General features: G+C 46.0%; 1 protein-coding gene across 1 annotated transcript in view; it reads right to left on the minus strand.

Moving 5' to 3' along the window:
- Window positions 1-897: 897 nt before the first annotated feature.
- ELAC2 (elaC ribonuclease Z 2) overlaps window positions 898-15,311 on the minus strand; it is a 22,371-nt gene continuing 7,957 nt past the window's right edge. The window contains exons 12-24 of the mRNA XM_018573364.1: window positions 14,371-14,469; window positions 13,488-13,626; window positions 13,316-13,395; window positions 12,171-12,292; window positions 11,134-11,230; window positions 10,346-10,484; window positions 8,528-8,566; window positions 8,337-8,446; window positions 6,612-6,711; window positions 3,827-3,947; window positions 2,523-2,601; window positions 1,391-1,538; window positions 898-1,125 (exon numbers count right to left, since the gene is read on the minus strand). Of these exons, the coding sequence (XP_018428866.1) occupies window positions 898-1,125; window positions 1,391-1,538; window positions 2,523-2,601; window positions 3,827-3,947; window positions 6,612-6,711; window positions 8,337-8,446; window positions 8,528-8,566; window positions 10,346-10,484; window positions 11,134-11,230; window positions 12,171-12,292; window positions 13,316-13,395; window positions 13,488-13,626; window positions 14,371-14,469 (1,501 nt within the window). The remainder of the gene's footprint in view (window positions 1,126-1,390; window positions 1,539-2,522; window positions 2,602-3,826; window positions 3,948-6,611; window positions 6,712-8,336; window positions 8,447-8,527; window positions 8,567-10,345; window positions 10,485-11,133; window positions 11,231-12,170; window positions 12,293-13,315; window positions 13,396-13,487; window positions 13,627-14,370; window positions 14,470-15,311) is intronic.

Below are 15,311 nucleotides of genomic sequence, written 5' to 3' on the forward strand. Positions count from 1 at the left end.
ATAAACATGTAGAAGTATAATAAACATATAACTGCATGAAATCACAAAGGCCTCTCAGACGTCAGGAGAGTGGTATGCCGTGTTTACATTCACCCGCTCTGCACAGCAAAGCTTCAGATCCACTGCTAAGGCATATGCGAGATTAATAAACACTGATGTCAGCAGGTGATTCGGAGCAGAGTTCCTATGTCCTGTGTGTTCATCCTCCTTCTCCTTTAATAGTCCCTTGCTTTGCCCCACCCCTTTCCATTTAACAGGTCGCCCTGTATTACTTCTATACACACGGGGCCCCTATTCATACAAAACCTCTGCTGGAATCCCCATGATTTGATAACCACCATCATCATGTACGCACAGGGCAGCACAGGAGAGAAGGAACGCATGCAGGAATGATTGATTTTAAAGCCCTGCACACATAAGAACAGAAAGAAACAAAGTGCCTAAGCACATAAGGCATTTAGGAACCTGGGAGGATGCCATATATTGCAATGGAAAATACTTAAATAAAAATTCTATCATATGAGATTTTCTTGTCGTCTTTAACATCTGTTGACGCGTAAAAGGAGAACGCACACTTGCTGGATGTTCCCCCGGGCTGCTGCGTTACAGAACATCCTCGGGGGTTTGAAAAGAGAAGGTGCGCAATAAGCTGATCGGCTATAGCTCTGTATTAACAGACGTGGCCGACATCATGGAGACGGTGCGTGTACAATCCCTCCAAGTATCCCACTCTGCATGTTTGACTTTCTGTGACCAAGACGTGTACAGCCGAACGCCACTCCCTCCACACGCGGCGGCTTTGTAGAATCGCCCCCTCTGGGATAGCAGCTTCATCCAATCCGAAAGCTGCCCCCCCCCTCGGACGGTTTGCTGGGCTGCAAAGTGGGCAATACGCCCTCAGTAGGCCTTCATCTTCTTGACGGAGGCGGCGGCAGCCTTTCCGTCCTCTTCCAGATCCCGTTTGCCGCTGGCGGACCGCACAGAGTCAGCCGCTGAGTTCTCGGCTTCTTGCTGGCTGCGCTCTCTTTTCTCTTTCCTTTCCTCCATCTCTACAAGATACTCGGCGAACAATGCTTTGATGGGTTCCATTAACCTGGGGAGGATTTTAAAATCGCTCCATCGGATCTTAGGGAGGGAAAAAAAAACCCAGTTAAATGTCAGTCGGAGGTTAAGACGTCACACAGCGCAGCAATGCAGGTTAAAATGCAGAAAATACACAGAAATATTAATATGATTGGGCGGCTCTACAGCCATGGAGTTTGATTTTGGCCCTTGCAAGGCCGGGGGTATGGGATATGCCCAAGATCCTTAAATGGTTAAGCATTTCAGGATCTCCCTATAAAGCATCTATATAGCGGACATTCTGATCAATGAGGAGGGGAAAACTCACCCGCATGTGGTCAAAGGAGATTCCCACCTTGCTGCTGAATTCAGGATCGCTCATAAGCGGCAGTTTGGAATATCTCTGGCTGAAGTGGTTCAGCATCACATACTCGGCGTTCATCTGCTTCCCCACACCAATGGCCTGCGACGTTGTGCTATAAATCATACAAGGGGAAAGAAAAGTGACATTTAGCTTGCAGGTTATCCAGTCGCCCGGAAAATACAAAGTTCACTTTGCCCAACGGGTCGAATTAATGAACGGTGTTTATAATAAAAGGCTACTTCCGACGTCTCAGGCCCCATTCACACTGAGCGATTTATTTTTGCAGCGATATCGCTCATATTTCCACGCGATATTGCTCTATGCAGCTTCTCCAATCCATTTCAATGGAGCTGTTCACATCTCGTCGCTCAATATCGCTTGTAGCTCGTCGCTCCTACATGACCCTTTTTTCGAGCGATATTGCTCCTGATTGCATACAGCCCAATAGGAAAAAGTCGCACGACAAGTCGCTCAAAATCGCGCGATTTTCATGTCGCTCAGTGTGAATGGGGCCTCAGAGCGCAGATCCCTCCAACCCACAACAGGGACCCTACACCACTACTGTCTACAACACAGCATGAAGGACAACGTCCAACTCATGCCTTGATTGCTGCTGAAGCTTAAACTGACAAATCTCAGGAGTTAAACCTTAAGGCCATTCACACGAGAAACGGCCGGTACGTACAGCTCCGTGCACAGTCTTATCGGGCAGCTCCCGGGAAGGACAGGTGCTGCGTGTGATTAGTACGCAGCCCCTGTCCTTCTCTATGGGAGTATGCGGGCGTACACCATTCAACTAATCCACTAATACAATGACCAACTCTGTACTTGGCACTGCTGCATCTATGCACACAATCCCACTCTCTACTCTTACACTAGCACCCACTACACCAACATCTACTACCGAACTCTTGGACGGACACACACACACTCTTCTGCTAGCAGTATATATAGAAAAACAAACAGGAAAGTTACTAGGACCACAAATATGACTCTGCTGTTGAGGTCCCCTCTGTGTTCCTTCTTTAGGCTTCCTAAACCTCCCCTAGCTCCCAGTGCCTGACACATGTTAGAAAGCATATAGCAGCTTTGGTACCTGTGCGCCTTTTCAATTGCATCTTGCTCTAATCCATCTTCCAGCGTGGCTTCGTGGATTAGTAGTGTGGCGTCTTTTCCTGGAGGCGAAAAAAAAGCAGATCTCAAAGTTACTTAACTGCAGAAAAGAATAAATCATGGGAAGATGTTAGGGTTGCACAGATACCAAGTACAGTACTCGGTACAAGTACAAGTACCGATACCTTTGAGCTCCACGACTAGACTAGAGAAAAATTCAAACTTTAGGAGGCAGCTGTCATTTGTAAGGAGCACACGGAGCTCCCGGGATTTGTACATCTGTTTTAATGTACGATTTTGTTTTTATAAATATAGGGATGCACAGATACCAGTTTTGCGAGTACGAGTACTGGTACTTGCCGAGTACTTACAAGTACTGATACATTTTTTGTCTATGGTCATGTGACAGTTTTTCTAAAGCAATACAGACTAATGATTTCAGGACAGTGGTGGAGCGCCAGAGCCCGGTCCCAGCTGCAACCGCTGCAGCCCTGGGAGTTCTCATGAAAATGCCAAGCATCGGCACTGGTACTCGGCACTGGCATCGGCACTGGTACTCGAAAAGTATCTTAGCATCCCTAGAAGATGTGCATGTGCAGCAGAGATGTACCGATACTTTTCCTACTACCGAGACAAACACTGAAGTATGAGAAGAAGTAGAAGAGATTTAGAAGCTTTTCCAAAATATCCTCATTTTGTGCTGTCCAATGGTGCATTGCAAGACTAACAGTTACAGGCATGACTCCCAGCGGCATGTTGGGATTAGTTAAAGCACAGCTGCAGGACTGGAGGTGCCCACCTCTGGTCTTAACTAAAGAGGCTTGTTTACTCTTAATCAATAAAGGTCTCCTTTCTTCTAGATCTGTGCAGTAATCCAGCACTTTTCCTCTGTGCTGGAGTATCCTGTGATAAACACAGGCCTCCGCCTCCTCCTGTAATAAAAGGCCAATCACTGCTGCTCTCTCTCCATGTCCAGGGTGACTGTTTCATGCCTGACCCCAGATATGAAGTTTTTCTGGTGGGTGGAGCCTGCTTGGTCCCCTTCCACAGCTCTGCACAGGCTATGAGCAGCCTAGTGATGACATCACTATTACAAGGTAATATCTAGTTCCGGGCAAAGCCATTCGGTGCACACAAAGTTGATATTGTATCCTTTGTGGGTATTCAGGAATATATTAAAATCAAAAGTTCTTGCATCCGTAGTTCAGCTTTAATAAAACGCAGTCATGTACGAGAACACTAGAACAATCCCTTTACCATAAGATCATAAAACCACATTCTGCTCACCCATTTTAATGAGAGCGTCGCAGGGCATGGTGTCTCCGGAGAAAACCAGCTTCCAGCCAGCCTGGTGGACCATTGCACAACCAAAAGCGTTTTTACAGTGGCGTACGTAACAGGTCTGAAACTGAGAGGTGAAATTAGGTCAGAAAAGAGGAATAATCATTCATCATTTTTTTTTTTTAAATCAAGTCATTTTTATTAAAGCTTTGCAGAGACATAACAATACAGTGACATGTTGCTTTCGGTACAGAATGATTACGTACAGATGCACAGAATATTGTCAGCAATCAAATCACAAACACACTAGGAAAGGGTATACAAATACAGAGGACTCCGGGGAAAGAACCAAAAAGCATCTTAACAACTAGTAGGGGTACAAAGCTTGCATAGGTCCTAGAATGCGCCTCTCAACCTCCAGTTCGTGGTCCCTCCTACATCCAGACAGCCCACACGTTTGCACAACCATGTCAGAGATCATTAACCCTATAAGCTATCTCAAAACGACTCTACCGAGTTCCTTCAGTATATGGCCACTTCTGCATGGGGAGATAGGATACAAAACACCTACCACAAGGATACAAAACACCTACCACAAGGATAACACCTATCCCTCCCCCACCTCAACTGCCACTTGAGGTAAGGTGCCCGGATCTGTGTATCCATTTCGTCCATGTATTATGGAATTTAGAGATATTATCTCTGTGTTGGAATATCACTCTTTCGAATGCAATCAAGCGGTCTAGCTCCTTTATCCACATGCCTACCGTGGGAACCATTGAGGAGAGCAGAGGAAAGGAGGGGGAGAGGGCATTGTTCACTCTAATCCTGGCAGACGGTGTTGCATACAGAAGCTTCACCCATAAAATGAACCGTGGTCCAAAACCAAATTGAGACAACACTTCCCAGAGATACTCCCACGCCACGCTATCAAAGGCCTTTGCAATGTCAAGATAGAGGAGCGCCCTGCCACCCTGTGTGTCAAACGGAGCCTGCAAGTTTAGGAAGACCCTACGAACATTTATCGAGGTGGATTTGTTAGGCATGAAGCCGGTTTGGTCTGGGTGTACAATTGAGGTGATGACCCTGGAAAGCCTAAGAGCTAACACCTTGGCCAAGATTTTAACATCAACTCCAAGTAAGGAAATTGGTCTATAGGACTCCGGAAGCAGGGGGTCCTTCCCTTTTTTAGGAATAAGGACCACCGCCGCGTCATACTGAGATTGGGGCAGCTGACCCGATCGAAGTGCATCATTATAGACGTCTAACAGGGCTGGCAACAATACTGAACCACACTTCTTATAAAGCTCTATAGGAATACCGTCCAGACCAGGCACTTTACCATTAGGGAAACTGGAGACTGCCACTTCCAGTTCCGATAGAGAGATGGGGGCCTCTAAGGTGTTCTGGTCCGTCTGCGAGAGCATTGGAAGCTGAAAAGTGTATGCAAGGAAGGTACTTAGGTGTCTATCAGGCTGTATTAGTGAAGATGTAGAGGATATTATCAGGATCTCGTGCCGGAGCTCTCTCAGCCGCGTCCGCTCACATGAGTCGCCAAGCCACGCCCCAATCATTCATCATTTAACATAAAAAGACCCCGTCACCAACTTAAATGATTGCGGAAAAAATCAAGTATTTCAATGCTTACATTGCAAGTGAATACAAAAATAATTTATGAAATGGAAAAACCTGCAATGTGCCTCTGACCTTGCTAGGGGGAAGTGGCGGGCACAGGCACATATACAGTGCTGGATTAATAGCCCCCAGCACCCATAAAGAACCGCCAAGAAAGAACATGGACAGAGGGCTGACAAGTTTTTTTACTTCACAAAAGAGAAAAAAAAACTAAAAAAAACAGGATGGGTCACAGCAGGGGTGGGAGGGGGTTCATAGTTTGACCGGAGATGGGTTTTAACAGTAGATGGGGCAGGGATGTGAGTGGGCAGCTAATTAACTGTCCATTACTCAGATGGGCAGGTACATTAGGCACCAACATCACAAGAGGGGCCCGTCTACACTTTATTATTGTTATACAGGATTTATATGGCGCCAACAGTTTGCGCAGCGCTTTACAATATAAGGAAGACATTACAAATCACAATACAAATCAAGACGAGATGGTAAGGAGGGCCCTGCCCTTGAGGACTTACAATCTAAAAAGGGAGGGGTAATTGATACATGAAGAGGGAGCTGTGTGGGGATGAATTGTTTGAGAACGTGATGGTTGAGCGGTTAGGTTGAGGTGGGATCTGCTTCCCTGAAGAGATGAGTCTTTAGGGATTGCAAAGGCAGTCATGGTGGGCGACAGACAAGACAGGTTGGGGTAAAGAGTTCCAGAGGATGGGAGAGACTCTGGAGAAGTCCTGGAGGAGAGCATGGGAGGAGTTGACAAGGGAGCTGGAAAGCAGGAGGTCTTGGGATGAGCGGAGTTGACGGGTAGGGTGATACTTTGAGACCACTTTATATACTAAGCCAGAGCAAAATCCTAGGCAAGAAGATCACAGAACATCAGCAGCCATTGATTTTTCTATGCCGACACTTGATCCAAACTTGTGATCAGTTTCAAGACTGCATAGGGACACTGAGTGACAAGAGCGGTATGCCTGGTTTTTCTTGTGTGTCACTTTGAAACACCCGAGTGTCCCTAAAATATTGGTTCTCTTCCAAACATGCTACTCTAATGTTGCATATCAGGAAGTCGGTGTGCTGGCCTAGCTTTGCTCTTTATTTCTGGAGTTCATTCCTAAAATATAAAATGGAACATCTAGGAACATGCCGATTAATTACCTACCTTATCCAACTGGTACTTCTCCAGCAGGGAGGAGATGAGGTTTTTGGTCTTGGGGCAGTCTACCTCCATGTCTTCCATTAAGCTTCTTGACGAGATAAAGCTGGAATACAACATATATAGGAGAGTTTCAATCAGAGAGAGGATAGAACACAACCTACAGAAGTGGACAATGCACCCATATCAGCGAGATCATGCGACAGCAATGATAACGTTTGGAATGGCACAACCATCCTGGACAAAACATCTAAACCAGGGGCAGCAAACCTCCGGCCCCTCCAGCTGTGGTGGAACTACAAATCCCAGGATGCATCTCTCTTCGGGAGTCATGTCTGCGGCTGCGAGAATCTTGCAATGCCTCATGGGATTTGTAGTTCCACCACAGCTGGAGGGCCCGGAGGTTTGAGACCCCTGATCTAAACTGACTTCTACTCCTGGATATGTGGTAAGGAATCCTAGTGAAAAGTGATCTCACTTGAAGGTTCATTTCATTGCATCTTGAACAGAAATTTCAGATACAGCAAATGTGCTGTATCCCCCCCCCCCTCCCCCCCCCCTTTAGGGCTAGCATGCAAAGAATACTAAAAACAGACAGATAGAGAGATATTACATAATAATCAGCAAAGTTTAATGATAATCTAAATACTCAAGTGTACGTGTTGCAGTCACAAGATTCATAGTTAAGATCATCTAGCATACGGTTTAAAAGAGCTGACAGCACAGTGGCTTGGTGGTTACCACTTTCAAAGCAGGAAGTGTATGTTCTGCAAGTGTAAGGATTTCATAATCGCAGCATTACAATTTTCACTATAAATCACAGGAAATCCAACATCTTGAGCTGTAACCAGAACAGGAACAGAGGAGAAATCTTACAACAGTGTCACCTGTTCCAGTGACGACGGCCATCCGTTCTTTCTATTCCAGGCACCTGCTGCTATTATGACCACAGTGTGGTATAACATTCTCACTCTACTGACAGCTACCAGACAACAGAAGTGCTGCAGCAAGAGGTGTGCATGCCAGTGTCCTGACTCTAATTGGCAAGCATGTTAGGGATCTGGATGTAGGTGGGCAGACATTGCATTATTATACCCTCCATGTAAAACATGATTGACACCTTTATCCTTCAGCGTTTATACCATTTGATGTCTGCCTTGTTGTAGCCTCTCACTTCAATTCCCCTTCAAAATTTCCATATCCTAAGTTCTCATTTTGAGGGTGGGTTCTGCTGCCTTGCAGGGTCCCCCATAGCCCTCGCCATACCCCCCCCCCTTGTGGCCCAAGGAGATTTTATTACTACTTTAGGCTGGGTTGACACCTAGGCGTATCGAATATGCGCGTTTGTCGCGCGTTCCGTGCCACGCATTTTTACCGCGACTCGCGGGTTTAAAAAATGTGCGACAAAAGAGCGTTTCCGAGGGCTACCTGGCTGTATCCTAATGGATAGTGCTGTAAAACGCCCAGGTGGGAACCTCGCCAATAGGCAATCATTGGTTTTCACATGTTGAGCGTTTTACAGAGCGTAGGAACGCGCTGTAAAAACGCTGAGGTGTGAACCAGGCCTTAATGCTTTAGCCATGGCAGGTACAGTCTCCACACTGAAGACAATTATGCTAATAATCAAGTCCAAATTGTGGTCGGTCATGTTACAGGAAAACACTTAGCTGCACCAAGAAAGGCGAGTCTGGGAATGGCCTATAAACCGCAAGGAGACCGAGAGGGACTCACCAGATATTATGGAGTATCTTCTGGCAGTGGTCGTGGAACTGATTGAGCCAGGTCATCAGAATAGTGGGTCCTACGAGAATTACAGGACTGAACGGCTTCCCACGTGAGCTCTGCAAGAAGACAGGATGATAAAAAGCGCCAATACACTTTCAAGTGAGCAGAGACTAAATCTGTTACACGGATACACTTACCAGTGCTCGCTCTCTTTCATACAAGACACGGAGGAGGCCCTGAACGGAGGCAAAATGTAACAGTTACTTACAGTGAATCTAACCTTAAGAAGTAAAGATCTGCAATGTTATAAAAGGAACCTCTAGAAATATAAAATTTGGGATCCACTGATACCGATACTATCGGTATTGGTGCCGATGCCGTGTATTTGGGTGAATACTCCTACTCGCCCAAATGCTCCGATCCCTAGCCCGATACTTCCGGTACCAGTAAGCCGGACAGCGAGTCATTACACGCTGCCCGGCTTCCTGATTGGCCGGGAAGCCGGCTCCATGCTCCCTCATCACTACATGGCGCCCAGGCTCCTCGATTGGCCAGAAAGCCGGCTCCATGCTTTCTCGTCGCCTATTGACGAGAAGCATGGGGACGGCTTCCCTGCTAATTAGGAAGCTGGGTGACAGAGTCCTTACACGCCGCATGGCTTCCCTAATGGGACTTCCAGTATCGGTATTGGGGCGTACTGGAAGAAAAAAAAACAAATATCGGTACTCGATACCGGAAAAACCTGTATCGGTGGATCCCCATATAAGAGGTGCCTCAGTGGTTCCTTTTTGTCTTGAATTCCACCTTAGAAAATAGCAATAAATTTTTTGAGCTCAGGCAATCCTGTTCTGTAGCCCCATAGGTGTATATCTGCATTGTGAGATCGTCTTATGCACTGCTGCCTATGCTACTCTCACAAGACATGGACTGGGATTTGATAATGTCACTACTGTGCTGATCATTGTTGTTTTTCCTGGGGAGGAAGCTGTACCTGAGGACCTGCAGCACAAGGATCTCCCTGCTTCTTCTTCCTCCATCTCTCCTGCTGCTAAATGATTATTTTATTAACTATTATCAGACCACCAGTCATCAAAGGGGGCATCTCTGACATAAAAAGCAAAGCCCTGCCCCCACCAAGATGACTGCCTACACAAAGTCAGTGCAGAACACGACATGTTAAATCTGTATTAGGGAAAAGGTCAGCTGTAAGTTGGCCATGGGTGACTAGTCCTCTGCTAGACTTTGATCGGGCACAGCTTCCGCAGTACAGGTCCTTTAAGATCTGCAAGCACAAAGATTTGCAAAACTATTCTGGGGCCATGTGTTAACCAATCCACGGCTCATCCCATGTACTAAATCCTTCTGAATAATGCATGGACAGAAGCCTGGACAGGAGACCTTTAATACTTGGAAAGTAGGGCTGTTACTGATTAAAATTTTCGTGTTCGATTAATCAAAATTATTTTTCATCGATTAATGATAACGCACATACAGATCCAACCACATTGGCCTATACACATACAGCACAGCAATGAAGTAATAAAATGAACTAGGATCACACTCATCCAGCACGTTATTCATCTCACGTGCCCCACTCAATATGGCCGCCGCTTGAGTGGGGCAACTCAGAATAATAACGTGCTGGATTAGTGTGATCCTAGTTCATTTTATTACTTCATTGCTGTGCTGTATGTGTATAGGTCATTGCTGTGCTGTATGTGTATAGGCCAATGCCTTGGCTGGCGCTCGTGCAGAAAGTTTAAAAAAAAAAGTTTTTACAATCATCAAAAACATTTTAATCGATCAAAAAGATTAACGATTAATCAAGAAATGAATCGTTAATTTGCACAGCCCTATTGGAAAGCCTTTCAGTTAATAAACTGCAGCATCAGAGCCTGAAACACTAAAAAGAAAAAAAATGGAAGCTGGAATGGTATTGCTTGTATTGGAGAAGTCAGTGTCGCTAATGTTTATACTCATTCCTGCAGATTTCATACCAACCGGGCAGAACTCACCGTGTGGTGATCGGCATGAATGTGGGAAACGAACACTGCCGACAACTGGCACAGTATGTCATCCACCTCATCGCCATAGTGCCGATACAGCTGGCCAAATGTCCCCTCTCCACAGTCCAGCAATAAAACCTGGGAGGAACTGGGGGGGGGGCAGAAAAAAAATTAGAGTTTATAGGACTTTCCAGCAGGAATTAGATCTTTAGTACAATACTGTATAAAAAGAACTGAGCCAGTCACATCAGTCTACGCCAGAAGAGTCTACACTTCAGTAACCCACCACACTCACACTATTCTAAATATTACACATTATTATAGCTGACATATATTGCAGTGCTGTACAAAGAAAAGCTTAGCAAGGAAGAACGGCAGCGGGCAGAATAGGTAGCAGGTTAGAGGGAGGGTGCAATATGTGGCAGAGCAAACGGAAGGCAGTACCTAGAATAGGTGGAAGGGCTGGAGGAGGGCAGAATAGGTAGCAGGTTAGAGGGAGGGTACAATATGTGGAAGAGCAAACGGAAGGCAGTACATTGAATAGGTGTCGGGGAAGAGGAGGGCAGAATAGGTAGCAGGTTAGAGGGAGGGTACAATATGTGGAAGAGCAAACGGAAGGCAGTACATTGAATAGGTGTCGGGGAAGAGGAGGGCAGAATAGGTAGCAGGTTAGAGGGAGGGTACAATATGTGGAAGGGCAAACAGAAGGCAGTACCTAGAATAGGTGGAAGGGCTGGAGGAGGGCAGAATAGGTGATAAGGGAGAAGGAGGGCAGTGAGCAGAAGACGTATACATACCTGACATGCACCAGAGTAGAGCTGACATTGCGGGTTTTCATGGGGATGGCAGAACCAGTTCCTAGAAAGACAACCTGAGGATACTGCGGATCCACCCCTAGGATAGAGAAGAATCTATGAGATGGCCAACATATAGGAGCTGAAACTGCCGTCTGCCTTCCTGAAAATACTAGGCGTCTGGCTGTCATTCTGATGCTGAGCCCTGACCTGGAACATGAATGGTGCCACAAAGTCAGCTAGGTCAAAGTTCCGGATCAGCCTACTTGTTCTGGATCAGTGACCCAAAATCTTAAAGCCAGGAAACTAGAATCACAGTCAGGAAGAAACATCAGCAATGGCAGACGTCATAGTTCTATTGGCACAGGTTTTATTTATAGGGAACTACATAAGACATATATTTGTTGATTTTTTCATTGTTTGTTAATTTGTGCTGGAATTATAACATGAAATCGGCCTTCATACAGAGCAGCCACACACCAGAAGTTAAAAAAAAAAAAAAAAATCAGGCTTAAAGTGGGAGTGGCTGCTGGTATGTGAAGCTCACACATTCATCCTGAATGAAGATTGTTGCTCTGTGGAGTTCAAGCTGCACTCCTGCCTGGAGTAATACAATACTAGCAAGTACTTCCATTATGTAAACTTTTGCTGTTCCTTTATACAATCGGTTTTGTTAATTTTTGTGATCCCCCCAAACAGGTTCCTTATTCTTCCAGTTGCATCCTCTTGTGTGTACAACAGCAAATGGTCCCAAGTGACATTTCCTCCTTGTTGTGGTCTATAGAAGGAGAAGTGCAAGGTGGGCAGGTACAATGGCAGCAGCATCCGGTTGCGACCTGCCCACATGCTTTGATTGTCAGCTATGCCAATTATATTTTACATATAAACAATGAATGGGCACATAATTTAGGAAATAAAAGCAAGATTTATTGGAAAAGTAAAGGCTTTAAAGAATATAAAGTGGGCAGGATCCTGGAGTCCAGTTTTTAGCGCAACGTCTACACTCCATGAAAAATGTTAGAAGAGATCACTGTGTTTACCAGCAGCCGGTGAGAGATCGGACTCCAGGAGCAGCCTGCATTCCTCCAGTGCCTCCTTGAAACCGGGCAGCTCCAAGGCCTCCTTCACAAACTCTGAGGTTTTGTTGCTGGTGACCATGTCCCTGAAATATCAAATCACTGTGTGATCAAAGAGGAAAGAAACTTCTAGGTCTGGCTACTGACTCACAACTGCTCTGCTAAGCTAAAGGGTTAACTATAGTTGCACAAACCTTAAATCTACCTGACCTTCCACCCCATGCCAACTATACGTCTCTGTAATTACCTGAGATTAGCGGATCACCTGGTATAGGAACAATGGCCTACTGAAGGCGGTTCTTTGATCATCTTCTCAGTCGGCAGGGCAATGATACCGCTCCCAACAGCTGAGAAGAGGACTGGAGCATTGTCCAGCACAGGGGTAGCCAAATCCTGGCCCTCCAGCTTTGGTGGAACTACAAATCCCATGAGGCATTGCAAGATTCTCACAGCCACAGAAATGACTCCTGGAGAGATGCATAATGGGATTTGTAGTTTGACCACAGCTGGAGGGCTGGAGTTTGGCTACCTCTGGTCCAGCAGATCGGCAAAGCCTGCTCCCCATTCCAGCATGGACTCAGCAGCTCATCTTCCCCTACGCCCCCCTTCCAGCAGTGATTTGGTAGCTCAGCTCCCACTGCAGCCTACAGTGGGCAGTTCTGTGATCCTCTTGATAGTCGGTAGGGCAATGATACACCCCCACCAGCTGAGAAGAGGGATGGAGCATTACCCAGCATAGGCCTCACCTCCTAAACAGGAACACCAACTGATCTAACTTAGTGCAATGAGACATAGTGTATATTAACATGAAAAGGTGAGGGGCATACATTGGGCTTCAATTCATTTCAATTATAGTGAACCTTTAAGAAGCAGCTCCTCAAAATAATGTCATCTCTGTTACGTGTGGAGTTGCTTCATAAGGCCTTCACTGCAGTAACAGATCCCTCACAATATGACCCAAAGAGTAGTAGAAACCCAACAGCAGTTCTCATTCTCCCCCTGCTACCCGCTACTATCAGTGGTTTAGCAGATCACCACGCCTTGCTACCCCTCCCAGCAGTGACTCAGCAGCTTACCTCCCAGTGCACAGTAATGAGGCGCCCGCTTACCTCTGCCATTCTGTGGTCGGTCTCAGCTGGTATTTCAGAAGGCATTCTGCTTTAACTCCACAGACGCCATTTTCCGCCTCCTCCTGCAAAGCAAAAACATACAGTGCCTTTCTATAGACGGCTCACACAAAGCACCGCAGAACTACAAATGTCAGTCCGCACAGCCTCTTACCTTCCTGGAAAGCTCAGGGAGCTGTGGAAAGATACGGGGGTGGATGAGGTTTAGCTGGGTCTGAATCCTGTAGGCACTTTGGTTATGGATAGAGGAAACGCTCTCATTTAGGATCAGGTGCTCCGTCCCTGGGCCGAACCTGGAAGAGGAGATGCAGAAAAAAAAGAGAAAGCCCTTCCAGTTACATGAAATCCTTCCTGAAATGGCATTCGACTGGATAATCACTGCACTAAAATTGATTTAACCCCTTCGTGACTGACGACGTACAGTGTACGAGACCTTTCAGCACAAAATGGACTTCCTCTCATCCGTTCATTCCGTCGTCCCCATTAGTTTTTGTATGTTTGCCAACTTATTTTTTTTTGTAGCACCCGTCCCTTCCCAATAATGCCCCTAGGCAAGGGTGACATAGTTGTTATCAGCCACCCGCTGCTTCCTGGGATGGCCACATCACACTTACTAGAGGCAGTGTTACATTAACAGAGGAAGTAGCACACCATTTTGATCAATTCAAGTATTTAGGACCTAGCAGGGAGAGACCTGCGGCATGTCTGCACATGCGCAAGATCCAGTGGCACATCATCAGGAAGTAATAGCCACCTCCTGATAATCCTGTTGAAGGAGGAGCCAATCATCTCAAGTTGCTGGCCTGGAAGATGATTGGAGAAAGAATGCTGAACTCTACGGACTAGGAAGGGTATTTTTTTTTTTTGATCATACAAGGACACTTATTAGAGAGGCTGCATTTAGCTTTGCATAGGTAGCAGGAAGGTACTCATTAGTAAAATGCTCAGAACATTTGACTCAGAAGATGGTGCAGACCGATAACTCCCTGACTTGAAAGGGCAGAAGAATTTTATTGCTTCAACAGAACAAAACTTACCGTTCCATCCAGTGCCTGTAGCTGCTGTGATTGAGAATGTGTTCCGGAGTCATATGGACCATCAGAGTGACCCCGCCATCCGGATTCCCCTCATGAAGTCTGAAAACACAATTATATCATTCATTCCAGTGCTGGTGCCATTCCAATATCCCCAAATCTACTAAAGCTGACAAACTTGAATGACATATATGACATATCAAACGCGTGGTCAGAGTACTCTTAGCCTGAGATTTACACAGCAGTTAGGTTGAGGACATTACTTTTTTCTCTACTGCAGTAATGCAATACAGTCAGGTCACTTTTACCACCCACAGCCACTGACTGGGCAGAGAAGGAGCAGCAGAACACTGATGGTCATTCCTCTGCTCTCTCCCCTGTTGGTATGTTCTCTGTGAGCATTTGAGAATGTGCTGCCTCTCCCACTTTCAATCTGAATCAAATTCAGGTACTCACATTAGCTGCTTTTAAAGATACTCTTTATGTGTCCGGTCAGGACAGCAAGTTCTCCGACCAGCCGTTTAATTACAACGGCCAGTCATGTGGTAGTTAAAGACCAACTTCACCCTCCTTCATTTCCAAAACAGTATTTTATGCTTTTCTGGTTTGATACTTGACTTTTTCCAGAGGTCTTTGGGTTGCTCACATGATGCTGCAGAAACCCTGTCCTCTTCTCCAGGATGATCAGACCTCAATGATAGAGTGTTGCTCACATAACGTCGGGACCTTTCTCTACATCATAACGCGGGGTACACCCCTTTCAGGAGGCAGGTCTGTAACACCCTGCACTCACATTATGTCCTCAGTCTTACAAGTTGACTAATGCTAGGTGACAGTCAACCCAGAAGACTGAGGACACCTTGTGGTGGAGAGGAGGTACTCTGGGGGACAGCGCTGGAGAGAAGGCGAGTATTGCAGCCAGCGCTGCTTTTATATTATAAACT

The sequence above is a fragment of the Nanorana parkeri genome, unplaced genomic scaffold, assembly GCF_000935625.1.
Source record: "Nanorana parkeri isolate BGI_ZX_2015 unplaced genomic scaffold, ASM93562v1 scaffold47, whole genome shotgun sequence".
Classification (NCBI taxonomy): domain Eukaryota; kingdom Metazoa; phylum Chordata; class Amphibia; order Anura; family Dicroglossidae; genus Nanorana; species Nanorana parkeri.